The sequence below is a fragment of the Anopheles ziemanni genome, chromosome 2, assembly GCF_943734765.1.
Source record: "Anopheles ziemanni chromosome 2, idAnoZiCoDA_A2_x.2, whole genome shotgun sequence".
Lineage (NCBI taxonomy): Eukaryota > Metazoa > Arthropoda > Insecta > Diptera > Culicidae > Anopheles > Anopheles ziemanni.
In genome coordinates, this window is record NC_080705.1 from 24,172,618 (window position 1) to 24,198,639 (window position 26,022).

Sequence of the window (26,022 nt, forward strand, 5' to 3'; positions counted from 1 at the left end):
ACTTCTTTTTCTAAACATGAAAATAAGACTCAAACATCATTATTGTCGAAAGACAATCAGTCTTTAGTTGTGATTTATAAATGTTATTTATATTAAGATGATGATGATGATGATGATGAGATGCATATTTTTCTTCCTTGAAATGTTTCTTTACTCGATTAGCAGTTTTCTTTGTCACATTTGGAATACATTGATTACATGACGAAAGAACCTGCAGTTTTCAAAAATTAAAACGTCAATTATTCTTACAGAAACTTTATTACAGATGAATATTGTTTTTGTTAAGCAAAGGAAACCATTTTACAGACAAAGGAACAAAATCTATCGCTTGGCAAACTTTAGTTCTTTTTTACACAACGGTTGGACGTTACACAGTTTTTGAGTATCTCTTTTGACAAGCCAGCAGTGTACGGAGCATTACGGATCGATATGTTTTAGCACCAGAGCTACGGAAACTCGTCAAATATATCTTACAAAAATCTGTCTCTCTTGGAAACGTTTCCTCAATACAGCAACACTTCTAGCTTTCCGCGCAAACAGTCCGATGGTCCCAGAACTGTTTTGCACGTGTGAAAATCTCTTCACTTTGACTATATTCGCTTCCACCCTGCAGATACATGGGGGTGAACTCGCGGTAAGCGACGCACACGCGACGCTCTTTGATGTCTTCCCGCAGGACCGCGTGTTCCCACTGATATCGCGGGGGACCGTAAAGCACTAACAAAGAGCGCCTGAAAGTATAGTGCGAACCATAAGAACCAGTTTCGGTCAACAAATGTTCCAACTTACCGCGGCATTGGAATTCGAACGATTCGCTCTTCGTAAGTGGCCAAGGTCTTTTCATCCACCAGCTGGCCGATCAGATGGGATCGATATTGGTCCAAAAAGTGTAGGTTGTACTTCGTTCTCGCTTCCGCTCCGTGATACGGTGACATCGTTAGTACGGAATCGCTCAGCAGATTGACCGTCACGATCCGTTCGCCCCAGATCCAGCAGTCGTCAATGTGCGGATCAATCGAGGCGCCCCTCTCGGGGACATACTCGAGTGAACACTGCTCGATGGTTTGGAAAGTGGCTAGCAGGGGTACCGTCTCGAAACGGCGCTGCACAAACTCGCTGAGGCGCGGAAACCCGGTGAATTGTCCCGCACGGAGGCGAGACTTTTTGAAGTTCGTTTTCGGTCCAAAGTTCTGCTTCCGCCGGCCACTCTGCGAAACGTCCCAAGGCAACTCATCCAAACCACGTAGCAGCTTCATTTCTTCTTCGCTCGAAAGGAATTCAAGATCGATATACACTCCGGGGTAATCTTCACCGCTTTCTCCACCGTGTGCTGGAGTGTCCGAATGTTCGGCCAGTATCTTTTCTACATCCCAACCGGGATATATCTTGTCACAACGAGGACAGTACACGAACGCTTGACATTTCTGCAATAAAATGAAGAAACAATTTTACATGAAATATGCCATATGCTTGCAATGAACCATCCGTTTTGAATTTCACCACCACCTGAAATGTTCTGTAGAAATCACTTCGTTCGATACCGAACTCAGCCTCGCAGCTTAGGCATGTTCTGCGTCCTTTACAACCGCACGGCCGAGGGTGGTCCATTGTTAGCAAACTTCAAATTCAAAACTGTTGGTTCCTATTAATCTTAACTGAATTACGCAAATTTTTAAGATGAAATGGGTACGTAAACTAATGATTATGATGCGAATGCACCGGGAATCGCGATGCGTTTAGATTGTTTACATTTCACTCATTTGACAGTTCGCTACACAGGGTGACTCGAAAATTGATCCATATTTAGTCCAAAAGTAAATTTTGAAAATGTCAGTAAATTATACGTTTGGAACAAAATCAAGATTGAAAAATAATACAATAAAAAATATCGAAAAATAGGTACAACAACAACGCCTCGCAATAGTAATATGCCTTAACCAATGAAATTAATGGAAACGCTACACTCAAGAATGAAATCAAAGTTTCCCAATTTTAAAAGTAGTCACAGTACCATAAATGATCATAGTATAAAAAATATGTTTATTATTTGAGCGTAATACTTTTATCGTACAGTTAAATACAAGTCTTCCGGCATGGTACAACAAGTACATTAGATAGAATCGCTGTTTACGGCTAACTATTTCCCAATTTGAATTTCTTTTCTTTTCTGCAAGTCAAGTTAAAAAAATTGGGATGTGGTTAGCTGTAATTCAGTCAACATAGTCTGAACGAAACAACCTACGATGTTCGTGAAGCACTGTAGATTACCCCAAATATTGTTAGTTTGTCAACACACGCATTCATGAGTAGATTAAGGTTAAAATATTGAATGATAAGTTACGAAACGATGCAAGAAAGGGTCTTTCGACTTTTCAACACTGTAGACCATTACAAGTCTAACAGGAAACAAACAGTTTAATAGTAACAAGGACATTAAACAATTAAGTTGCTTGGTTGATTGAAATGTACTTGCCCGGTTGTATACCACCAATCAATGATTAAATGTTTAAAAACAGCGTTATAGGACAGTGATCGCTTCCATACACTTTTGATCGAATCACATTATCCACCACCTTGCCTACCAGCCGCTCGGACAAAATAAAATAATCTAATCTCCAGCCGATGTCCTTCGCACGTGCTGAGGCCATGTATGTCCAGAAAGTGTACGCTCGTTCACGGTCGGGATAGAGTCGGCGGAATGTGTCCACAAACCCGAGAGAGAGCAGCTTAGTCATGCCGTCACGTTCCTCCTGCGTAAATCCAGCGTTCCTCCGGTTGGCTTTCGGATTGGCCAGATCGATCTCCTCGTGAGCCACATTCATGTCACCGCACAATATAACCGGCTTTTTGTTGTTTAGCTCCGCCAGATACTCTTGAAACTTTTCATCCCAGCGCATTCGCTTCGGCAGGGTGACAAGCTTTCTGCCCGCATTCGGTACGTACACACACACGAGGTAAAATTTTTCGTACTCGGCAGTCAGTAGTCGCCCGTCTTGGTCGTGTTCTCCGTCTCCTAAACCGTAGGACACATGGAATGGCATCTTCTTCGAGTAAATAGCTACACCGGCGCCCCCACCTTTCGGGCACAACCAGTATGGATGGTATCCTGGGATTTGGCGTGCCTCGTCCGGTAGCTGATCCTCGGTGCACTTTGTCTCCTGCACGCAAAGAATGTCCGGTCGCTCATGCTGTAGGAACTCCAAACCGCCCTTGGTAACCCAGGCGCGTAGGCCCGCCACATTCCAGCTAGAGATCTTAAAGTTCCACTCTTTGTCCTTCACTTCCGGTTCGAAATTTAAGCTTTCAAAGTTGGTGGCACATTTATTCATAGTTGGGCCAGCCTCCTTAGCCTTCTTCCCCTTTGGAGCCACTTTTACTTCGACCGAGTCTTCCTCCTGGCCGTTTGTTTTATCTTTGGACCGTTTTCGCTGGGTAACTGGGGAAAGGTACAAAAACTGTGTTCATCTACAACAAAAGCTTTAACCTTAAATTTCTAATTTACCTCCATTGCTTGACGAGACTATTGTCGCAGCTTTTTCTTCACGTTCATCGTCAACTAATTTGGACAAAATTCGTATTTTAATGATACTCATTTATTTTAATATATGATGTATGGCGCATGAACAAGTTAGTTAGATGGCATGCTCTCGGCTTATTTCATTCTATCATCCCTGAGCTGCACGACAAAATTACATACTTCATCAACTATTAATACCTATCAATCGCAAGATTCCCGAAAACTCTTTCTACCATGAAACGAGGTTCAATTATACTGTACGCATGGGATGTACATCGTTTAATTCCAACAGTATCCCCAGAGCAGTACATATTATGATAGATAATTCAACTCAACGACAGTCAACAAATTAAGAACCAATTCTATAGCCATATTTTATGCTACCATTACATTAGTTCAAAGGAGAGTAAAAGTAAGTGAAAATTAATTTCATGAAGTTAAGATAATGTACGCAAATCAAGCTTTTCTACCCGTACTAAAGGAAACTTGGAATCCAGTGATTCTAAACGGTTCGGCAGTGGTGATTTTGAAGATGGATTAGCTATGGGGAGGACACATTTGTAAGTATTAGTGTACAGAAAAATTTTCAAATTTCGATTCCCTTCAATGCAACTACGATCAGAGAAATTGAAAATACAATCAACTTATGACGCATAATGCTGTAGAATCAAAATAACATACCGTTGGCAGTCGTTTCCGCAACCAACGCCTTCTTTCTTCCTCGAGCAGCAGGCTTTGCTGATGCCGTAGAGGTAGCGGCCTTCTCCGTTTCGGATGTCATCTTGCGTTTCGTAACGAATGTCTCTGCAGAATCTGTAACAAAATGTTTGAATTCATAGCACACCGTAGTGTTAATTTTATCAATATCGAATAAACTTATAACAAACACCGCAATAATTTACCCTCAACAGACGCCTCCGCTATCAAGGCTTTCTTTCTACCTCGAACAGTAGGCTTGGCCGGAGCCGATGATTCGTCCGTGGCCTCCTTCGTTCTGGCTGCTCGCTTAGTTGCAGGCTTTTTTTCTGATGCATTATCGTCATCATCCTTTGCATCTGCTTTATTTGTAATAACGAGAGTACCAAATGTAATAACATTACAATTATCAAGAAGTGATAAACACTAACCAACAGTACCTACCTTTAGCTTTACCTCGTCCTTTCGTTTGCTTCGGGATGTACTCCGGTTCATCCGATTCTTCGCCTTTGTAGGAAGGCTTACCTCGGTTCCGTTTGGTTGCTGGTGGCTGGTCTTCTTTTACCGACGATCCGTTTTTCTGCTGATCATGATCGACCGGAGCTGCTTGTTCTGGCTTCGAAGCAGCCTTTTTGCGTGGGGCTTTGGTTTCTTTCGGCACTACGGCAGCTTTTACTGCATCATCTTTTTTCGAGCGACTCTTTTTGGCCACCGGAGCCTCCGAGTTGGCCTGTGCTGCCGTATCCACCTCTTCATTTGTTTCCTCCGGCAGTGGCTCATCTACTTTTGCCTTCTTGGTACCGGCTTCTTTTTTTGTTTTCGCAAGCGGTGTTTCCGAAACAGCTTTGCGTTTACCTTTTCCTTTCGATAGTTCTACAGCGACCGGTCCCGCTTCCGATTCGGGCAGCGCTGTCTTCGTTTCCTTCGCTTTGGCTGCTTGCCGGCCGCGCTTCTTTGGTGCATCTTCCATGGTTGACAAAACAAGATGTTACTGTGTACAGCAATGCGTCCGATTTTTTTCCGAATGCCGCACCCAGATTGCTTTTGAGAAGAACAAATTGATTTTCGATGTGACGCAGTATCCAGCCCCTAAGCAAAATAACTGATTTCACTCAACTCAATGAACGAGCTAGAGCAAATAAAGACGAGAACTAAACTGATCGGCAACCACAACGAACTTGAATTCCTCGGCTAGCTGTGGACTGAAATTTAGCTGTCCGCAACGAAAATGGCGCGCTGGATTTGACATTTCAAGAAACGCACGGTGTAATTATGACAGTTTTTGAACTCGATGACGAACCGTTATCACAGATTCAAAAAGAATCGGTACAGTTTCTATGGTTAATAGCTAGATAGACAGCTATAAAACTAATAGAAAGGACATACCATACGTAAATGTTACCTTGATTAAATTAATGACGCACCATATCAACTTTTTTCTCAATAAACAATATTTTATATTATTTAATTTGTTGCTACTCTTTTTCTTGCATCAATTCAATCTTGGTATGCTATCTTTGCGTTTCCCTCACCACAAGCAGCCCGTTATTGCCCGTGTCCGTTCGCTTACCCCGGAAATTCGTTTGCCGGTGAAATATCGCTTCCGGCGCATGCTCCGTTAATTCCTGGAACAAACCATGGAAACCCGAAAACACTGCTGCTCGAGCACGCTGCTTGGCACATGTCAAAGTCCATATACGGACAACTTGATATGCTAGTAGTGGGTGTGCGCGTGTATAGGTATGCAGGCAATTTTCCAATTTTCTTCTTCCCTGGAAAAGTCAGCTGGATAGTGTGCACGGCACGGAAAGCGCCCGCAAAACATTCCTGCAATATGTGCTAAATATCGTGTGTCGTTGGCGCTTATCCGTGGGCGGGTGTGCGCGTCGTTTGTGCACCGACATCATCATCATTTATTGCTGTTCGCTTGTAGGTTCGCTTCGATTCCCGGGTGTTCCTGACGCTGGTCAACCCTGGTGATAGTTCCAGCCTGCCAAAGAAACAGAACTTCGCCCGTCCCGTGCTTTCCACAACCACGCGCACAATGTCCGCTGCTTACGGGACGCGAATGGAACCGGACTATCCGCTGGACGATACACTCGAATACTTCATCAAGTTCCCCTCGCCGAACTTCCGGAGCGATACGCAAACGGCCGAAAGCGATTACGTGTTCGTGTGCAACGAAACGAATGTTCCCATCGTGCTGCTCCTTGGCTGGGCCGGGTGTCAGGACAAGTACCTCATGAAGTATTCCAAGATCTACGAGGATCGTGGGTAAGCGTGTTGGAGCAAGTGGCGGGCCGGTCTTCCCGTTCACCGGCTAGTGTGCCACCCACTTACACGCGTTGTTTACATTAACATTCCAGTCTCATTACGATTCGCTACACGGCACCGGTGGAAAATTTATTCTGGAAGCGCGCCGGCATGCATCAGATTGGGGAGAAAATTTTGAAGCTAATCTACGACATGAACTTCGACAGTCATCCACTGATATTTCATGTGTTCTCCAACGGTGGCGCATTCTTGTATCAGCACATTGCACTTGCATTGAGACGGTCGAAGTCACCGATTAACATATGCGGCATGATCTTCGATTCCGCTCCCGGCGATCGTCGAATAGTGGGTCTGTACCGAGCCATTAAAGCCATCTACGGGAAGGAGCGGCGTTGTAACATGCTGCTATCTGCTGTAATGGCTGTTGCGGCCATAATTTTGTGGACAATGGAGGTACAGTCGGTGTTGGCAAGCATTAATGATTGGAAATTACACGTGACTCTTTTTTTTTTGTTTACAGGACGCGTTCAATTATTTGTTGAATTTTATCAGCCCACGAGGCTACGAAGTACAAACGAATCCATCGCACAATCTGAAGTACGAAAGCAACGAATGGCCCCAGCTATTCCTCTACTCGAAAGATGATCTTCTGATACCCTACTCGGTGAATAAAGTGTAAAGAATGACGGTTAACGATCCTCTTTAAACATAAGCTTCACTTGCCGGTTTCAGGATATAGAAAAGTTTGCCAACTACCGGCGACGCAACGGCGTGGATGTGCGTATGGTTTGTTTCGATCGGTCGGAGCACGTGAAACACTACATCAGGCATCCGCAACAGTACGTCTACACTGTTTGCAAGTTCATCAACGACTGTTTATCGCATTACTACAGCAAATTCCACAACTGAACATCAATTTACAACAACTGCGAGCTTCGTCAAGTGGATGCTTAGGCAGCGTGCTGCAGACATTTTATTTCATAAGCCACTCACTTCATCCCGTACTGACTTCTGTGCAACACAGGTGCACCCATATTCTCTAGAAAGAACAGAAACGCACATTTCCAAGCTTTTCCCCAGCACTTCTGTAAGGCACGCGGTGACTCTAGTGATGGATTTCTAGTTTACAACATGCATAGCAATTGATTTTGTGATTCTCTTAGAACTACTACTAAGCATATTTACAATGCCTTAATTCAAGACCGCATCAGGATGTGGCCACATGTTAACTTTCTTATAGCAGTAGACATAACAATGAATTACTAAGTGTATGTGACGGCCCGAGGGAGGACAGTGTACCTCCATAATAAAAGTAACACACGAAGAGAAACAAGGGCCACATAAAAATGGATTGGGTTATGGATACTTGAGTTGGAAATAGGGCTGGCGTCAATTTTGCAGTTTCGACAGAAATAAAGTAGGTGATAAATATAATGTTTCTGTATACTGGAAGTAATTGTGTATCACATCGTATTCCTTTCTATTGGTGAGAGTTATTTTTCAATAATTTCATTATCTAAATTCAATCTGCGTAACGGTCCATTCAAAACGGTTTAAATCAAAATAAAAGTGCAAGCAAACGATTGTCATAACAATACGTCACAGCTGTTGTTTACGTTTTGGTAACTACCGGCGGTTTTACCCCTGCTTATTTGGTTTAAGCTCCGCGGAGATAGTGAAACCATGCGAAAATATGTGTTAGATTTAAGTGAAATATATTCGGATCACCGCAGCAAAGCATATCTCGGTCACCGGCCGACATGGACCTCAATTCATAGCTTGATACAAACCGTGAAGGAAATTTTCGGTATCCGCTCGCACGTGCACGTCTGTAGTGCAGAGCACATTTTCTATCCAGACTCGGAGAGTGTCGAAATTCTTCAGGACGGCGAAACATTGAGGTGAGCTTCCTAGATAATAAACAGCATAGATTTCAAAACATGTTTTTTTTTATCAATCTTTAGAATACTACCAGAAGCAACTCCCATCAAAACAAAACAAATCTCTGACTGGGAGGACGATACTAGGCGATTGAATGAAACAGATAACCCGCAAGAAAGCACATTTGAAGACATTGAATCGGTGCTGTGCCTCCTACCCAAGCGAAAGCGACGACGCGTACGAAAGCGGAAAGTGAAGAAAGTTTCCCAAGACGAACCGCATACCACCGCATCAGAAGCGACCATAGAGAAACGAAACAGAAACGACGAAAAAACAAACGGTAATTTATCAGATTCCGAACGAAAGGAACAGGTGGTGAAGGCGAGAAAACTCAGCTCTTCCGAAATGGATGAACGTCCCTACCGCAACCTCAACCGTCGATTGAAGGCGAGGGTCGTGCGGGCAGCGTCTCTATCAACGCTAAGTACTCCCCCACCGGATGAAGTGTTCGTTTCTCCACCGTCCGAACAGAACGGTTGCGCACTCGATGAAACCCTTCGTAGAGCCCACCCCGAAAGCTCCACTGTGTTTTACAAGAAAGCGAGGGTGGTACGCGCCATTTCTTTGCAGAATACAGTGGAAGTAAAGCGCGAGCTAATTGAAGCAATCGGTAATGGACATCTTTCAACATCGTTGGATACAGCACAGCAGGGTAAGATAACAGCACCACAAACGGAAAGTGACAAACATAACGATGACCGGGAAGTATCTCCTTCGAACGATATGGAAACATATTCCACCATAGTGTCGGACGTTTGAGCGCGTTCATCAAGTGCCGTGCTTGATAGTCCTACCATCTGTCGATACATTAACTGTTTAAAATTTTAAAAGCACCTGCAATCAATGGAATGCAAATGTTTACCATCGATTAAAACGAAAGAATAAAGTAAATAAAGATATCTATGATGTACATGCGCCCCTGAATATACAAAGGTATTTGATTTATTCTTCATCAAATCACCATGGCATTTTAAGCCCAAATATGAAAATTATTGGCATATGGCTTTGAACATACATACAAATGTACGTACAAACTTGCCACTTGAAGTGCAAGATTTTTTTTTTTCTTTAAAGGCCAGAACCAGAGTTCCAGAGGGCTATTGTTTAGATTAATCTTTTCATAATATCTTATAATTCTTACATTAAATGAAAAATTCTTCAATATTTTCTCAAAAGATTTTGAAAAAACGCTTGAAACGCTTTAAAACTGCTCTGTTTTGTTTCGACTAGAGTTGCGTAACTCAGAGCCGGATTAATGAATCTGAATGATTCTTTGCTTCGATTCTGAGATGCATGAATCTTTGAATAAAAGATAAATGAAGCCCAATAATTAATTTAAATAGGGGTATTGTTTTCTGATCTCCATCCACGGCCATCATAGAATCATAAAGATTCCTGAAAGACAGAATCTGTCAATGGATCGGCTCTTCCAATATTCCGAATCCCGATTCTCCCAACACTAGTTAACTTACATAAGGAAAAACAAGTCGCATGCAAACAACTTCACCGTAATGTTAGTACCGGCCCTTTTTACGCGTTTTGCTGTAAATGGCCAAAATTTGGCCGGTTATGGGGTAAGCTTGGTTAAAGTATATCTAAAATGCCACCTACTAACACCGTCCCTTCCGGTTACAGTTTCAGCAGGTGCGTAACAAATGGGCCGACTGGCGTATGATCAAGGACCACAAGCGGCGACAGTGCGTCGTCCAGCATGCGGAGGACCGGTTGCGGGTAAATTCGCTAAGGAAAAACACGATACTTCCGATTGAGCTGCGGGAAATCGCCAGCAAAGAAATCGATGCCTTCCCACGTGATTCATCGCTAGTGCGGGTGCGGGAACGGTGCGCAGTAACCTCGCGTCCGCGGGGTATCGTTCATCGGTGGCGAGTGAGCCGTATCGTCTGGCGGCACATGGCGGATTATAACAAATTGTCCGGTGTTCAACGTGCGATGTGGTAGATATAGTAGAAACCGACGTAGTCAATAAACCAACGTTGCGTCCCTGTACAGAAAGTCGTTTTTTACGGGGTCCGAACCAAAACCGAGATAACGCTAAAGTTGCCGATCATACATCAATAAGACGGCGCGAAGTTTCTTTCAATACAGTTAAAATATTGCTCATTGTTTTAAATTAGTTTTATTCCATTCGCTTCCGTTCGTTTATGAACCTGGCGTAGAAATTAAGTGACACTTGTATGCTCACACGATTTGATCCGTAAGCCGCCGATTCGATTCAATGTTTAGGTTACTATATCTTCGATCTTCCGTTAATTTTATTTTCAACCCAGCAGCAACACACTGGGAACGGGCTAAGGCGTGGGTGTGATTCAGAAGGAGGTGTGGTGTTTGACATAATGCATTATATTAAATGTAACATTTTAAGCACAACAAAAAATACATACTTCAACTAACAATCTAGAAGGGCTAATGGTGCATCTTATGCCGATGGCTGAGAGTGCCGCATCTGCGACGTTATCTTCACATCTCTTAAAGCCAAGAGCAAAAGGCGTCATCATTTCGCGTAGTTGTGGGTGTCTTTGTAATGCTGTGAATCACTGGGTCTACATGGGACCGGTTGGATACGAAGTCGGATCGCATGGATCACATCGTGTGACTTGGGAACGGGAACGCATTTGGGAGTGAATGTGGAAACCACATCCGTTTTCATCACTCTTTTGGAACACAGCGATTGCGTAAGAAGAACAGCAGAAGACTTGTTCTGGAGATACTTAGAAGAAAGGAGGAAGGGAGGGTATTGCTGAGGGTCGCGTACCGGGGATGTGGTATATGAGTGTGCTGGTAGGTGCTGTGCAATTCCGCAAGAGCAAATGAAAAACAAAACTACAAAACACCGAGATATTATCCCGTTGTTCCGCGGTTTTTCACCAGCCTTGCCGATGGGGAGGAGGGTGGTTTACATGTTCTGCGTAATGTGGTTTTCCAGCTTGTCGGCGTTTGCGCCGGAGAACTGCGTCACGACCTGCTTGTTCTTGATGAACAGGAAGGTGGGCATGCTGGAGATGTTGTACTGTGCCGCTAGGTCCTCGCACTCGTCCACGTCCACCTTCACGACGACAATCTTGTCGGCGTACTTGTTCTGGAATTCCTCCAGCTTCGGCGCGATCGCCTTGCATGGTCCGCACCAGACGGCAAAGAAGTCCACCACTACCAGCAGATCGCCGGCCGACTCCAGCTTGTTGTTGAAGTCCGTCTGAAAATTTGGTAGGGGTAAGAAAGGAGTAGATTTACTATCATCATTTAAAAGTGGTGCACGCCCTGCACTTGCACAATTGACTCTGCTTCGTAGCGTCGATTAAGCGTCAACGTATAAAACCGTAGCAATAAAAGACTGCCATCAACTTTGCAACGAGAAAAATTGCACCGTCAAGCGTGGTGGCAAATGGTTTGCCTTCAACAGTCATATACAGCGAATGTATCACTATGTCACCGACGTGTTATTACGGGACGAGATGGCAGCTTTAACTGTTCACAAGCCGGTGACATCATCCCGTCAGATCTTGTGCCCGCAGCAATTCCTATCTTTCGCCTGACTAAAGATAGACATACGATAGCAGGAGTACACACATCGAGTTAAGCGGAAATTCGTAGAATCTAATCGAAATTCAGAGTAAATCAGCGTACATCATTGTAATGACTTGTTGCGAGATATATTTCCAGGAAGAAATGAAGCCGATTTGAATTAGCATTCTCATTTTAAAAACATAGGTCAGTTTAGAAAAATAATCTTTGATTTGTTGTCGCTGGCAGCGTGTGCATGGCAACCGCAGTGAGGTAAGAAGAGCAATTTCCTGCTTACTAACTAACATGCCATCATCAAGGTTGCACCATTTGCTGAATCAGCTACATATGCGAGAGTTCAGCAATGAATAAATCATTTGGTTGTAGTTTTTTTTGCTAAAGTTTTACTTTCAATATTGAAAGAGCATAACCCCGCTTCATCGATTCCATGAATGTGATGAATAAATTTAAAGAATTCCATCCTTCCGGTGGGTAAAAAAGCATCGCGTAGGAGTTGGGGTTTTCTCTAACATTTTATAGTGAGCCCGAACAGGTCTGACAACATTTTGCAGGTGTTCACTATCACTCGGGCTAATGGTATATCCCACCGTCAACCAGTTTCTCGGACTATTAGCGGCAACGGCGAAAACTCGTGAGCAGAGAAATTGTTATTAGGTTAGCTGCTGGAAACAGATCCCCATCGGATAGGTAAACAAATTGGTGCATCTCCCCTTTGTATTTCGAGGGTGTGTGAAGGAAATGGTAAGCAAATTCCACTGCGTGAAATAAATTGGTTGTATGGCCATTCGGGCAGGCTGTTTGAGTTGGGGATTGTTTAAACAAACTTCGGAATCGCTATATCGCATGACAATTGATGGAATTAAGAGGGTGAAACTAACATCAAAGACGGCGGTGTGAAGCGGTTTGGATGATTCACGCTTAACAACCGTGTTCGAACGACGAACGTTCTAGAAAGTGGTGCTGCAAAGTCCACCATAAGCGATCAGGAAAGATCGTACCACACGGTTCTGCATCTGATAGTAGCTTCCCTTATGGGAACTTTACATCATTGGTACGACTGTGGTCCCAGCTCCCTTTGCTTATCTCACCGCTTTCGCCTCCGCTTACCGCAATACACGGTGGCGCCATCCGTCCAGAGGAGGAAGCCTCTTGCCTATTTACAAATCGTGCCTTCTTTTGCGCCCATTGTCTCTCGAAGATGACACGCAAAAATAGACCCTCCGTCAGCCATAACGACTGAGCCCACGGCTGGTGTTAGGAGCGTCAGCCGCCACTCAACCGGGGAATGCTGGCAACAAGATGTATCGGTTGGGATACGATATCTGACCGCCGGTTTGCCGGTGCTTGCCGTCGTGAGCAACACTGTGCATTGCTTGTTTTATCCTCTATCAAGAGCTTTTGCCCGCGGTCGCAGCAAAGGTCAAACGCCATGTTTTTTTCTGTTTTCGGAGGGAAAGCGCTTGAATCTCGAAACGCACACAATGGACGGCTCAACCCCCCGGGGAGGGCGTCACACACAACGAATTAATTAGCTCTTCAATCCGGGATGACGACGCGCCGCACGACGTTTTGCCAATCGAACACACACTTCAACCCGATAAACGGAATGGGTGGCCGAGGGAAGGAGATCCGGTCCGCCGTCTCGGGAAGCTCAACAAATCTTCGAACGGGCGACGGGCAACGTCAAACTGATGCACTTCAATTTCATCCTTTGCGGAAATAGCTGTATTAAAGTATCGGCAGCGACGAGGGGCATGAGATTATTCACTTATTGCGGCTATTGCGGTTGACGATATCTAAGTTTGCGGTGGTAGTTGTCGAAGCTGACGCATAAGCGAACCCATCAACGCTCCATAGAAAATCAAGAAATTGTGTTGTGCGTGAGGAGTTTTGACGATACTTACAGAATCCTTCACAATGTACACCATTTTTGCTGGTTCTCGGGGTAATTCGCGAGGGCGGATACGTAGCGTAGAGTAGCGACTTGAGGCAGAAGTCCGCGTGTGAAGGCTTGCACGGTCTATTCGATACTGATTTTAAGTGACCTAGTGTTGGCAGAATCAGGATTCGGAAGATTCGAAGATTTCGTCCCTAGACGGATTTCAAAGATTCGAATCCCATTTGACGGATTCTAAAGATTTGATTCGAATCGGACTCTTTTAGATTCGGTTCTGACTTGATCCGATTCTATTTGAAGAGATCCGACCCAAACACGAGGTGAGTCGAATTAGTCACGTAACGACAATGTGATTGATTTCAGTTGACTCACATCGGACGCTCGATAAAATGGATTGAACATGTTAGGTTGAGGTTTTGAATTCCCAGTAAGTTGACTAGATCATGTCATAAAATCAGATATGTGGGAGCTCTGACACGCTTTCTAGACTGCACCGTCGCGTAACGTCATGCAAAAAAAAACCTAGCGCGATTCGTGCGACATCGTGCTAGGTTTTTTTTTTTGTAAGGAGTTCAGCGTCTTTCAGGCGTTGTCGCGCTGTGGTCTGGACGCCCCGTGACACTGACTGAGCAGAACATTGAGTCCGCTTCCGTGATAACCACCTCTAATGCATATCTTTCGCTGTCAATGATGTCAGAATCTGTGAAGGCGCAGTTTATAATCAAAGTTAACGCTGAAAACACCAGAAGACGTAACAGAATTTAAATTGTTGAGATAAAAACCGTTAAGAATGAATACGCTTCGAAAATAACAAAAAAAAAATATTTCTCAAAAGGTGTATCCACGAAGGCAGCAATAATTTTTTTGTCTCCTTGTCTGCTGGAACCAGGGTAGAAAAAAAAACATATTTTCAACCTTAGCAACAGAAATATATTTTATTAAAATAATCACAGCTTATGCTTAAAACGTACACAAATACTTATGTAAAATACTTAACAGAAGCAAACGCATTGTTAAAAACCGATCAACTATCAGTGCCCTACCCAGTCGCCTTAAAAGTGGAACGTGCAAATTTTCATGCCGAGATTGTCGTGCACGGACCGACGGAACGTTTCGCAATTCCGGTCCATTGGGACGGCGTCGAATCCGAACCATTTCAGCCACCTTAACCTCAGTACCTTTCACCGATGGTGAAGCCCTTGTTATCGTTTCCGTACACCATCGATATGCCGTCGATTTTTCCGGTTTGAAGCTGCAGCGTCGAGTTGGTCGGTATGATCGGTTTATGGTTGCAGTACCGTAGGTAGATCTTCACCCGCAGCTTGTAGATGGCGAACATCACCATGTGGATGATCATGGCCAGCAGGATTGTGCCGACGACGGTGATCATCGCTTTGCCCGGCTCGTTCCAGTCCAGAACGTTGTAAATGTACGGTCGGCCAAATCTGGGGAAGGCACGTGAAACGAAAATGAATATAAAAGATGAAGTCGAGAAACGGCCTATTCGAGGCTTAAAGTAGGTTCTGCTGCGAAATACCCGAAAGTTGTCTCCCACTTCGAATTGCGGTCACATTTTGGGTAATGCGCACGCAAGCGCACATACGCGATCGGTCGATTTGACCCTGATTGGCCGGAGGGTGGCTAGTGATAGTGTTACTAGCCGACGTTTTTGGCCACACATCTCCAAACGGAATCCACCAACTTGAGAGTTTATCGATCCCCGGAGCTGCTCGAAGCGCCTACCCAACACTCAACATTCACGCTTCATATGCAAAAGATTCGTCCCATTCGGGTTCGTACTGAAAGACAAAAACCAAACCCAGCAAAAACTGGTTTCTTCTTGGCGCATGCTGGAAACCTATGATCCAATGCGTACGGATTCAATCCATTACTCCACCCGGACGAAGGCGTTGCACGGACACACGCGAGCAAAGCTCGCGCTGCGGGGGGAAATTATGAGGAAGCAAGTTAAGCAAGGGCTCGATGCTGGATCACGAAACTGGTCGCCAATGCGCCAAACGGAGCTGGGAGCTTATCTATTGCAGTTCACATCGCTGCACTTTGCTTGTGAGCTTGTGAATTAAAGTTATGCAATTCTTCTTTCAGAGAGGCGCGATAGTGAATGCTAAGCGGGATCTTTGTTACATTTCCTTGTGAATGCTAGGTTTGTTTAGTACTTCAATTTCAATTGATAGCTCTTTGCTACACCGAACTTTGGGACCCTACAGTAACTGATGTAAATTTTGATTTAAAAACCATCAAACATCCACACATTTACCCTGTTTCATGGTTTAAGTTACACAATGAGGTAAATCCACAAATTTTAAATTCAAGAAAACATGTAAACATCTAATGAAGACAATTTTTTTTGTTCTAGTGAGTTTAGTTCATATTGTACATGGATACTTATGCTGTTCCTCCCTTTCTGCTATTCCTCTACAAAAGGAATTCAATAAAACTTTTAACAATACAGAAATAAATAAAATACAATAAAATAACTGTGGCAATGTTTAAAAAATAGATTTTCCTGGATTCACCAAAAAGAGTGGTAAGTAAAATTAAATGGAATCAATCAAAAGGAAAATGAAAATCTCAGAATTCGGTGCCTTTTGGTTTTCTTTATTCGAAAAAAAAAACGAATAATCAAATCAAACATGCAGTTATTTTACTTCAAAAAAGTTTAACAATATCACTTCTACCTATCGGTAGATAAATGCAGTTCATACTTTCAATTTATTCTAGTATGAAGGCACAAATACTAGGTCTTTTGATAGAAATCGTACATATTTTTAGTAAGAGACATCAATAGGTCCTAGGAGTAGCTTAGCATACATTCCCGGAATCGCAACACGTTTCGACCCAACACAGATAATAATTCTGTGATAAAAGTGTAACATGTGAGAGGAATGTCAAAGTTTCCCAAGGCAACGATGCAAAACTACAATGTTTTTTACGCTCGTTATTTACTCTAAACACTTTCCGTTTTACATGGAAACTATTTCGCACCTTTTTTCCTCCCGAGAGGGGTGGGTTCAAACCCCCAAGATAAATATTAATTTTGGGGGTGTTCTAATGTCGCACCTCGTTGGCAAAAATTACTCCGAATCCCCTGGGCACCAGTGTTGCTAAAGAAATGGTTTTGTATTTTTCGTTTGAAGGTTTTTTTTGCACGAGTTGCGGCAGTTCTTCTGGGTGGAGGGAGGGTTCTGGAAGTTACTCTACCGAAGCGAAAATAATTATGTAACACAAATGAACGAAACACCATTTAAGATAACCCGATCGATCGCAATATATATAATATGCAGCCTTCTCGTGTAGCAGAAGGTACTTGGCTGCCTAGCTCCCTTTTCTGATTGCATGGAGCTTCTACAATTATATTGCTTAAATCGTTCGCAACATTGCGCAGCGTACCGAGAGATCATTAGTGTTTCGCACAGGTCAGGCGTCATTAATCATGCTATCGAACCACCGTGGACCGGCGTGGTCCGTTGGGACGCTCGGTGTTACGAGTCAGCCGGCCAGCGAGTCACGAAAGCGTCACGAAAGGAAGGTAAAAGTCCCGGGGACGAGCTTACCTGTCGGTGCCGCCGGCGGCGTAGTAGATGACCGAGAACAGGCAGTACAGGAGTCCGAAAGTGATCGGCTGCACGACGTGCCAGATGTGCACCGGGTGCGCGACGATGATCAGATCGAGGAACATAAACACGCAGTTGCAGGCGTGGATGAGAATGTTGTTCGGATCGACCGGCATCGTTTCTGCAAGGGAAAGAGGAAAACAGATTAATGCTTTTCGCATACGTTCGCGGAATCCTTACGAAAATCAACGAACCATTGTGAAGGATACTCCAGTAGATGACGGTGATACAAACGGACAGGATCAGCGTGATGTTGTGCACCATCCAGTAGATTTTGAAGGAATTGGGCATTTCATCGCAGTTGCAAATTTTCTCTAAAATTGTAAGAATTGCCCATCATTAGTAGTTTGTTATGCTAAGTCTCAACAAAAGGATGTATTTAAAATCAACATGCATAATACAAAGAGTTAGTTGTAAGGATCCTACAAAATCTATGTTCACAGATAATGTGAAAATTGCTCAAGTATTTTTGACATCAATTAAATTGTTAAAATCAATATCTATGGTTACATAACAGTCAGATTAACGTAAATGATCAGCTTTTTATTTGGTTGGCTCTAGAAATGATCTGTTGAAAAATGACTTTATTCCAAGGAAAGTAATGTAATTCAAACAATGTTCACTCGAAAAAAAAATCACGAATGTGACTTTGCGTATGGTTTCCAAAACTGGTTGGCTTAAATGCATTCAAAAACCGGTACCACACATACTCAAAAAAAAACATACTCGATAAAAGCTTCGATTATCACCTTGAGAGTATTTAACTTCGATCCAGCCCGCCAAATTTCGTACCACCTTCCGAACTAAATGCGAAGGACTTTTTTATAGTAATTGCAGCAGTTCTCTTCCTGGTGTCTATACATTTCAGTTGATGTATGGGCATTAGTTAGAGGGCATTAAAAATTATGTTAACTTTAATAGTCCCCGTTCTGCTTTATTAATTATCAAGATTACATAGGTTTAAATTAATGAGAAATTAATCTTAGTAGCACATCTTGTAACGAATTATAGACATTCTCATTGCACATGATAAACCTATTTTAAATAAAGCTATCCATCATGAATGACCCAGAAAATTTGGGTTAAAAGAAATAGCTCACTAAAACGCCAACAAAAGAACCACATTGTCGAAGTTCGTTCGCAAGGCTGCTACATTTGAATCAGTTTTCAAAAATAAAATCTGCACAACAAAGGGCTGCACCGTGTACGGACCAGCCCGCAATGTTGGGCTTCGTTCCACCAGACCTACCCCAATGGAAAGTCTATTTTTCTCGCTTGGGCTCGCTCACATCTCACTTCATAAAAAAACAGGCACAAGATGTATTTTTCTCAGCCCTCCATAGCCACGACAGAACGACTTCCCATTGAGAGTCCGGGCGGGAAAGTTACGCAATCGAACCGATCGGCCAGACTTGAGCCAGACTTCAGCGTGAGCACTTTACGCAACACAACGTTCCGGCTTAAGCACTTCAGATAGTCTGCGAATTGTTTGCAGAAGCCACCCGACACCCGCGAGATGGCCAGATGGGTTTTGAGCTGGGTCAGTTTCCGAAAAATGTAGACTGACCGACTGACATGGGTCGTGCATTATTTTGCTGTTGTACGCCTTGTCCTTGACCATAGCGACTCACAATGACTTCGTTTGTTTGGATGCATTTTGCGGGCTCACGGTTTCGCGATAAGAAGACCGGCCAGCACAGTCATGGACTGTTTCATGTTTTGTCAGCGGAATAAAGTGGGAAATAAATGTCCAGTTCTTAAGGCAACGCTACCAAGGGTGTTGGCGCTCTCAAGGTGGGCTGTGTTGATTTAATACCAACGAGGGACGAACTTAAGAAGACGACGATTGTTGATTGTAGTTTACTGTCTACGGAACGGTTTGTTTAAGGGTGCTTTTGGTTTTATTTTTTATTTCTGTGCCATACAATGCGTAATGTTATTGATTAAGCTGTTTGCTTCAACAATCGCCCATTGATGAAACGATTTGTTTTTAAATAACAAATGAGTACAAGCTGTTCGGTGGCTTTAAACAACGGCATTCCTAAAAAGTGTGTTACAAGCACAAGGAAGGTCCAGCACAACCGTCAACGATCCTTTATGGTGGCAACGATCCAAAAGTGGCTTCACACAGAATAGGTAAAAACTGATAAAGAGGAAAGTCGTTAAGTCGTTTCTTATAAACCATGAAGCTAATGTTAAGGCTGAATAAATATATTTAATATGTACCACAAACGTTGCTGCCTGTTTTATGCTAGTAAACCTCATTTTACTAATTTTGTAAAATTCAAGGAACAAACAGACGCGGTGGAAAATATATCCTATCACGAAAAAGAAAGATCTGAGCGATCGATAAATAATGGGAGGCCTTACAGGATACGACATTTAATCATCTTTTTAAAACAAATAACTTGTTGCATCCGAATTCCAAATGAAATCAATTTCATCATTGAATAGTAACCACAAAAAAGATTAATAATATAAAACAAAAAAAGCCATAACCCGAGCCATAAGGAACTAAGTGGTAAAACAAAAGAATAGAAACATAAGCGAAACAGTTTAGAATGCTTCGAACAGAACGCCACGTGAAACATGAAGGCAACGTGGTGTGTAATGATGTGAATTTGAAAATGGGAAAAAATCCCCAAACAATAGCATTGTAATGAGTTTAATGGAACAGAATAAAACGAAATCTTAAAAAAAAAACTGGGAAAAAATAGAACGGGAGTAATCCCCAAGGAGTGTGTGTAATAACTGTATCATTATGATGTATCAATTACCGATGTTCTTGTACATTTCGCGAGCACGTTGTTGCGAGCCAAAAACAAAACCGTGCGTTCCGAATTGTGCTGTGAAAATTCTTTTCCGCCCACGGGTTGGGTTGGGTGAAACCGTGCGCATTTGTGTGATTGTGCCTTACATCGGTTTTCATGCGCGCAATTCTCCAAAGCAATAGACACCTAAACGTGACGCAAATGGCAATGAGAACGCATGGAACAAATGGTGGCGCGTAACGGTACCGAAAGTTTTGCTTTTTGGGGGGCCATCATTGGCGATAAAAATAGTAATGAACGCTGAAGAAATTGGCAAGAAAATTGAGGTCGCGACCGGCCCTGGCCCGCACCCGGGATGCGGTTGAGAATTGAATATTTAAGGACACAATTTAGTCGCTTTGGGGATGGCCGTGTGTGTCACACACGCTCCGTGTTGGGGATATATTTTATTTTGCAAACGCTTTTAAACAAGCGCTTTGGGAGTAACTGTCTCCAAAATGTGTGTGGTTCGGTGCATGGTGGCTTCCTCAGCTCGGCAAAACGGGCGACAAGAAAATCGGAACTGCTCAGCTGGGTGCACGAAACAAGGTCATTATGGTATCGTGCAGAAGTCGAAGCGTTTCGTTTTTTTTTTTTTTTTTGCAACGTACTTACTGCAAATTGATATTTCTTGTATACGCCATTTTGCTATCTGCGGAAATGATAATGTTGCCGTGCCAGAAAGACAGCGTGTTCGCCTCATCACATGCTGATTGATTGAGGGCGATTTAAATGTACATCGCAAACATTTGCTCGCCAGATTGCATCGGCATGCATTTAAATACTTAGTAGACATTCGAAGGATTTAATACTGTTTTTTGCCATTGGCAACACTTGAATGTTTCGTACTAGATACCATATGTTGGCCAATTTCATATTCAAATTTCAATTTTTTTATTGCAGTATCTCGAAATCGTTTGAGTACCTTTTTCAAGCCAAACCAGACTTCTCTTAGAATCCAAAACTGCTCGAAACTTTTTTTTTGGCTGATTCGGCCAAACTACTCATTTGAATTAACAAGTCAACAAGTGAAACAAAATGCCAGTCATTTATAGATCAGAACCACGTTAAAAATAAAAAAGTTATAGCGTAAATTGAAAACTAAAAACCATTCTAGCATGGTCCCTAAGCAACTTCTTCTAGTGTGAATGTTACTCGACGTAAATTTATGTTTATGTAAAAAGCTATCATGCAAAACAATGTTGCGAACATATTTTAAAATCTCCAAAAGGCAGCATACCACACAATTTTTTGTATGAAGTATTACAAGATCATCTTCTATACTTATGATGCATCTCATGACGGCGGGAAGGATCACTGTCGGTTTATTGGCCATTGTAATTTCACGTTCGAGCACTCGACATTCGCCAAGGTTCTCGCGATGTCATTTCGATGACAATAAACATTCCATCGTGTCATTCTCGCCGGAAGTAGTATATCGTCGGGTCGATGATTATTGCCGACACACGCCGCCCCGATTGGGTTTCCGGACGACCGAATTGAAGCTAGTTGTGCCCACCAATTGGCCCTTCGATGTCGATGCGAACGACCTGCCGCAAACGGTCGTGACTAGAAGGAAGCGCACAACATCGCCGTACATATCTCATAGGTGTCGATCATCGATCGTACATGCATTCGTCATGGTTAACTCGCACAATGGCCGGCGGGCGAGGTTGGCCCCGTTTTCCTCGAAGGCGCTGACATGAACTTGAACTTGTACAAGCACAGTAACAAAAGACAGATTTTGTGCCTTCCTTGTGTTTACATTGCGCCGAGGTGAGACCTCCGAGTGATAAAAATATAAAACACCGAACCGAAAAGCCGTGGCGTGACATTGACGAAGGCTGGCAAGTTTTGTGGTGTACAATGGAGCTCTTTTTGGGGTTTTGCAAGGAAGTCCTGCCTGACACGGTTCGTCAAGCGTGTCACTTATCGAGCCCCAGCAATGGGTCTCTGAACGGGAGCTGTGAACCCATCACCTTTGCGACGCTTTACGTTTTAGGTGATGTGTGTTTTTTCCCCTGCTTTATAGCGATGGAAAGTAACAGAAAGTTTTGCAACTCGCTAGAAACTGCGCTGTTTGGTTGCTTAAATCGCCGGAGCCTAAAACCGGACTATCTCTGATCATAAAATGGCCCTCGAATCCAGATAGTGGCGTAAGAGAAAGCGGGAGCGTATGTCTAATTTATTCAACCGAGAGCTAGCGCCGTCGACGGAGTTCACACGAGGTGGCGAGGTTTTGCAACACTGCTTGGGAACGAATTCGTATTTTTATTAGCCACCGGTAATGAAGGCTTATCGTATGCCAACAGCATCATCCTCTATCACACCTGTTCACGAGAGATTTTGTTTTTTAACAAAAATCAACTTATCTGCTTGTAGAAACCCGTAAAAACAGCGAGATTGCTAGCTGATGACAAGGAATTACGTCGGGATAAATCACTTGAAAACCATACATGCGCAGTCAACTAATGAGTGGCCAGAGGCAAATTCAGCTCACGTATATCGTAAACATTATCCGTGTTTGCGTTGTCAAGATTGAATATCCTGGCGTACCTGGATTCCAGTTTCTAGACTTGAAACACCTACTTGAAGCTATTAATATTATAACTACCATTTGTGAGCTCATTTTTGCTCCCTTCACGAAAATATCGTATAGCTTTATTTTGTGACATGTTGTCTATTTGTTCCATGACGCGATTTTCTCCTCTATCTAATATCCACAAAAGACCCTGCAGGTAGTAAAGGAGTTCTGAGATATCTTTATTTGTGATGGTCGTTTGTTGACCGCAGGTAAAATGATAACGCCAAGGTTTACGCGAAGCACTCATGTCTACAACTTCTGACCTAGTTGAACAGCTCACCGATAGAAGAAACTTACCCGAGTACTCCGGATGAAAGTACCAGATCATGACAAGTACCGCGCCCATAACGGTCGTGCCCATACACAGCAGGATGCCCCAGTGCGTCAGGTAGATGAAGTATTTACCAAACTCATCCCGTTCCACCGCCACCACCATCGAGTTGATGACGACACCGGTGAAGAAGATGGCGAGCGCTAGCCGGTAGAGCAGAAACAAGATGGATTTGGTTCTCGTTTGCCACTGCGAAGAAAGGTGAGGATCATTAGGGATGTCTTGAGGTCCTTTCCAGCGCACCGGACTTACCTGTGACTTGACGAACTCTTCCACCGGCAGGTGCGCGAATCCACAGTTTCGTACCTCCAGCTCATCTTTGCACGCTCTCACGAACCGGCTCGGCATCGTTGGTGATTCTAGCAGCTCACACTGGATCCGGTTCACAGAGACGGAAGTCACGCTTCCGTGGATTCCAGCTATCAGGTTCCGGGTCTATCTGAAGAACGCGAACACGATTAATAGAATACCGGGAAACTGTAAACATCACATTATGACAGGTACAGGTGGCGTACGGCAACACACTAACCGTACTCCATCAACTGTCGTATGTGTACCGTCGCCCGTGGGTATATTATCAATACCCTGCCACTCCCTACTAGTACTCGGATGCCCTTCCACTTCGGCAACCGCTTGCCTCGTCCGCTGACTATACCCTATCGATTCTAATAAGTAGATAACAAATGACCATCATTAGTAGTACACCTGTCTGCTCCCTCGGGTAACCACTCCTTCTCCATCGAGCTCATAAGGCCACGCGGCCTAGAGACTCGCCGTAACCAATGAGCGGAGATTGAAGCGGCTTCGATTGGGGCTTCACTGGCTTTTAACCGCAAAACCGAACTCACTGCCTATAATGGGGGGTCGATGGGTTCTTATCTTATGCTCATAGTCGGCTCGTTGGTGACGTTTTCCGTAAGCTTTCAGTTCCACACCGGGCTTGCAATTAGTCACGTTACTCACGCCTTGGGCAGACAATGAAAAGACAGTATTTTATGTTCCTAGCAATAGGTCGAGATTCCGTTCTGTTATCTCTAGACTGGGGACAACAACTCCGCGGTGTTTTTATTTTGCACGTGGTTGTCATCCTACGTTCCTGGATTTGTGTGCAGTTGGCCGGTTGTTTAATTTATTATGTTCGTGGTACACACAGAATGCTATACTGTTGTCTAATTTAACTAACTTGTAGTAAAATATCGTCAGTTTCCGGGTTTCAAGGAACGTTCAGGACTATGCTTTGTAGCCAGGAAGTACACTTAAAATATTAGATTTCCAGGAGTCTATTAATCTAGTATTATTGTCACCGTTCCGATAAATTTAAGAGGTGTTAAATGCCTCTCAGACTATTCATACCATTTGCAAATTCATAAAAGTGACCTTTTTTTTATCACAAACTTTTTTTCTGTGTTTTCAAATATGTTTCTGTGTTCGTTTTAAATTTGATGAAATCGGAAAAAACATTTATGGATTTCTTCGCTTGAAAATAACTAAGTTCTCATTCAAAACTCTAAAAGAAACTTTTAAAAGTCTATTTGCATTCCAATTAGAATAATGTACGATGTTGTACTAAGATACAAACTTTAAGGTTGGAGGTGCAGAAATGGGCAAAACTTCTGCAAAAACAGACGAAGAAGATTGTTCTTTAATGTCGAATGACGCACGATGAGAAAAATTAAATGCCAGCAATAAAGATGTTTGTGAATCGTACGATGACTGGCAAACTCATGAGCGCACAAAGAAGGAAAAATAAACCCATTACTCGATTCTTAAGGAATGCGACGGATACGTACGTGTGCTGCAATGTTGCTTTGCAATAACATTACCTTTTGAGGATACAGTATACAATACATATTTGAGTTACATTTGGTGTTTTTATTGATTTACGTCTGCGTTACTTTAACAAATGGAGAGGGAGTAATAATGCGTCTGTTTACAAACGAACTGTTACGGTACAATTTTCATAAGGCTTAACATATTTTGCATAATGTTCGTTACATACGCTACGCGGGCTCCACCGCTTTTTACCGCCACCGAAACTATTCCGCCTTTTTTTTTCAGCTCCATGTGAAAGTCGTACCGCACTTCCGTTGCGCCGAATGAGTGTGCAATAAAATTCTAGCGAAGGCCAGCTGTAAAATGGCTCAACCTTCCATCGCGGGGCCATTTCCATGCGGAAACAGCAATTATCAAACTTCGCTCGTCCGTCGCCCGTCACCCGGGGCGGAGCGTTTGCATTGTAGACTCAGCGTCTCAGTGCGTCTCCATGCCGGCCCGAGACGGACGAGACTCTTGAATTTGTTGATTGCCAAGGATTTACGTGCGTTCGATTCGTCCGGCAACGGCCAAATCGAGACCGAATCGAGACGGGGCCCCTGACAAGCTGCTCAGTCATGAGAACGGCTTAAGCGATTGTCAAGGACTTTGTTGTTTGCAGGAGGGCAGCTACGGCTTTCGAGTAAACCTTTGTGGCGCTTGGAAAGCGGCAGCTGTGCAGGAGTGAAACAGTGCAATGACATAAGGTGGCCGATAAATGGGCAAAAAGGGGGGAGGGGTTGTTGTTGGTGATTTAGTAATATAAATAGATTAACGCCACGTTTCAGGTGTAACGGCATTTATTTTAAGGCCATTCAACTTGAAAAAGAGTCTCAAAATAAAAAGTATACATCAGTATTTAACAAAAAAACGGTTGTTAAGCAAAACTCAAGGCAAGTTTGAATATGAAGGATTCAAATTTGAAATGTATTTACATTAGAAATGTAAAAAAATTGAACTTGAAAAGTATGAAGAAAATTTATAA

The 26,022-nt window shown here is 43.3% G+C and overlaps 7 protein-coding genes across 8 annotated transcripts; 3 read left to right on the forward strand and 4 right to left on the reverse strand.

The window, feature by feature from the left end:
- Positions 1 to 369: 369 nt before the first annotated feature.
- Positions 370 to 1,678, reverse strand: LOC131282456 (alpha-ketoglutarate-dependent dioxygenase alkB homolog 4). The gene is made up of 3 exons (XM_058311928.1): positions 1,507 to 1,678; positions 790 to 1,424; positions 370 to 731 (listed from the first exon to the last, which is right to left on the reverse strand). Exons 1-3 carry the CDS (start codon positions 1,606 to 1,608, stop codon positions 521 to 523), a joined length of 948 nt encoding a protein of 315 aa, XP_058167911.1. The 5' UTR covers positions 1,609 to 1,678; the 3' UTR covers positions 370 to 520.
- A 634-nt stretch (positions 1,679 to 2,312) lies between these two features.
- LOC131293248 (DNA-(apurinic or apyrimidinic site) endonuclease) lies at positions 2,313 to 5,183 on the reverse strand. Its single transcript, XM_058321328.1, has 5 exons — positions 4,658 to 5,183; positions 4,420 to 4,572; positions 4,199 to 4,330; positions 3,503 to 3,556; positions 2,313 to 3,436 (listed from the first exon to the last, which is right to left on the reverse strand). Exons 1-5 carry the CDS (start codon positions 5,181 to 5,183, stop codon positions 2,499 to 2,501), a joined length of 1,803 nt encoding a protein of 600 aa, XP_058177311.1. The 3' UTR covers positions 2,313 to 2,498.
- A 1,074-nt stretch (positions 5,184 to 6,257) lies between these two features.
- LOC131281796 (transmembrane protein 53-A) lies at positions 6,258 to 7,396 on the forward strand. The gene is made up of 4 exons (XM_058311147.1): positions 6,258 to 6,487; positions 6,580 to 6,940; positions 7,008 to 7,151; positions 7,220 to 7,396. Exons 1-4 carry the CDS (start codon positions 6,258 to 6,260, stop codon positions 7,394 to 7,396), a joined length of 912 nt encoding a protein of 303 aa, XP_058167130.1.
- A 721-nt stretch (positions 7,397 to 8,117) lies between these two features.
- LOC131281350 (uncharacterized) lies at positions 8,118 to 9,262 on the forward strand. Its single transcript, XM_058310677.1, has 2 exons — positions 8,118 to 8,388; positions 8,452 to 9,262. Exons 1-2 carry the CDS (start codon positions 8,171 to 8,173, stop codon positions 9,185 to 9,187), a joined length of 954 nt encoding a protein of 317 aa, XP_058166660.1. The 5' UTR covers positions 8,118 to 8,170; the 3' UTR covers positions 9,188 to 9,262.
- Positions 9,263 to 9,683: 421 nt separating this feature from the next.
- LOC131281363 (small ribosomal subunit protein uS14m) lies at positions 9,684 to 10,429 on the forward strand. Of its 2 annotated transcripts, XM_058310690.1 has the most exons (3): positions 9,684 to 9,709; positions 9,963 to 10,002; positions 10,064 to 10,429. In XM_058310690.1, exons 1-3 carry the CDS (start codon positions 9,684 to 9,686, stop codon positions 10,385 to 10,387), a joined length of 390 nt encoding a protein of 129 aa, XP_058166673.1. In that variant the 3' UTR covers positions 10,388 to 10,429. The 2 variants fall into 2 exon arrangements, with proteins under 2 accessions (XP_058166673.1, XP_058166672.1); XM_058310689.1 differs by lacking the exon at positions 9,684 to 9,709 and having other exon boundaries at positions 9,874 to 10,002.
- A 123-nt stretch (positions 10,430 to 10,552) lies between these two features.
- LOC131282770 (thioredoxin-2) lies at positions 10,553 to 13,988 on the reverse strand. Its single transcript, XM_058312310.1, has 2 exons — positions 13,873 to 13,988; positions 10,553 to 11,639 (listed from the first exon to the last, which is right to left on the reverse strand). Exons 1-2 carry the CDS (start codon positions 13,894 to 13,896, stop codon positions 11,343 to 11,345), a joined length of 321 nt encoding a protein of 106 aa, XP_058168293.1. The 5' UTR covers positions 13,897 to 13,988; the 3' UTR covers positions 10,553 to 11,342.
- A 1,048-nt stretch (positions 13,989 to 15,036) lies between these two features.
- LOC131281572 (protein rolling stone-like) lies at positions 15,037 to 23,573 on the reverse strand. The gene is made up of 5 exons (XM_058310915.1): positions 23,478 to 23,573; positions 23,192 to 23,414; positions 17,695 to 17,814; positions 17,441 to 17,621; positions 15,037 to 15,310 (listed from the first exon to the last, which is right to left on the reverse strand). The coding sequence occupies exons 1-5, from the start codon at positions 23,571 to 23,573 to the stop codon at positions 15,037 to 15,039; spliced, it is 894 nt and encodes a 297-aa protein (XP_058166898.1).
- Positions 23,574 to 26,022: the final 2,449 nt, after the last annotated feature.

Excerpts from the sequence above, each read along its gene's own strand:
- LOC131281350 (XM_058310677.1), top strand. The coding sequence starts at position 8,171 with ATGCGAAAATATGTGTTAGATTTAAGTGAAATATATTCGGATCACCGC. Across the intron at positions 8,389-8,451 it reads CAGGACGGCGAAACATTGAG|AATACTACCAGAAGCAACTC; the intron begins GTGAGCTTCCTA and ends ATCAATCTTTAG.
- LOC131281363 (XM_058310690.1), top strand. The coding sequence starts at position 9,684 with ATGAATCTGAATGATTCTTTGCTTCG. Across the intron at positions 9,710-9,962 it reads CTGAATGATTCTTTGCTTCG|GCGTTTTGCTGTAAATGGCC; the intron begins ATTCTGAGATGC and ends GGCCCTTTTTAC. Across the intron at positions 10,003-10,063 it reads AAAATTTGGCCGGTTATGGG|TTTCAGCAGGTGCGTAACAA; the intron begins GTAAGCTTGGTT and ends TTCCGGTTACAG.
- LOC131282770 (XM_058312310.1), bottom strand. The coding sequence starts at position 13,896 with ATGGTGTACATTGTGAAGGATTCT. Across the intron at positions 11,640-13,872 it reads TGTACATTGTGAAGGATTCT|ACGGACTTCAACAACAAGCT; the intron begins GTAAGTATCGTC and ends CCAAATTTTCAG.
- LOC131293248 (XM_058321328.1), bottom strand. The coding sequence starts at position 5,183 with ATGGAAGATGCACCAAAGAAGCGCGGCCGGCAAGCAGCCAAAGCGAAG. Across the intron at positions 4,573-4,657 it reads AGGACGAGGTAAAGCTAAAG|ATGCAAAGGATGATGACGAT; the intron begins GTAGGTACTGTT and ends CAAATAAAGCAG. Across the intron at positions 4,331-4,419 it reads AGCGGAGGCGTCTGTTGAGG|ATTCTGCAGAGACATTCGTT; the intron begins GTAAATTATTGC and ends ATTTTGTTACAG.
- LOC131281796 (XM_058311147.1), top strand. The coding sequence starts at position 6,258 with ATGTCCGCTGCTTACGGGACGCGAATGGAACCGGACTATCCGCTGGAC. Across the intron at positions 6,488-6,579 it reads AAGATCTACGAGGATCGTGG|TCTCATTACGATTCGCTACA; the intron begins GTAAGCGTGTTG and ends TTAACATTCCAG. Across the intron at positions 6,941-7,007 it reads TAATTTTGTGGACAATGGAG|GACGCGTTCAATTATTTGTT; the intron begins GTACAGTCGGTG and ends TTTTGTTTACAG.
- LOC131282456 (XM_058311928.1), bottom strand. The coding sequence starts at position 1,608 with ATGGACCACCCTCGGCCGTGCGGTTGTAAAGGACGCAGAACATGCCTA. Across the intron at positions 1,425-1,506 it reads ATTTCTACAGAACATTTCAG|AAATGTCAAGCGTTCGTGTA; the intron begins GTGGTGGTGAAA and ends ATTTTATTGCAG. Across the intron at positions 732-789 it reads GTTCGAATTCCAATGCCGCG|GCGCTCTTTGTTAGTGCTTT; the intron begins GTAAGTTGGAAC and ends CTATACTTTCAG.
- LOC131281572 (XM_058310915.1), bottom strand. The coding sequence starts at position 23,573 with ATGCCGAGCCGGTTCGTGAGAGCGTGCAAAGATGAGCTGGAGGTACGA. Across the intron at positions 23,415-23,477 it reads AAGAGTTCGTCAAGTCACAG|TGGCAAACGAGAACCAAATC; the intron begins GTAAGTCCGGTG and ends CTTTCTTCGCAG. Across the intron at positions 17,622-17,694 it reads CTGGAGTATCCTTCACAATG|AAACGATGCCGGTCGATCCG; the intron begins GTTCGTTGATTT and ends TTTCCCTTGCAG.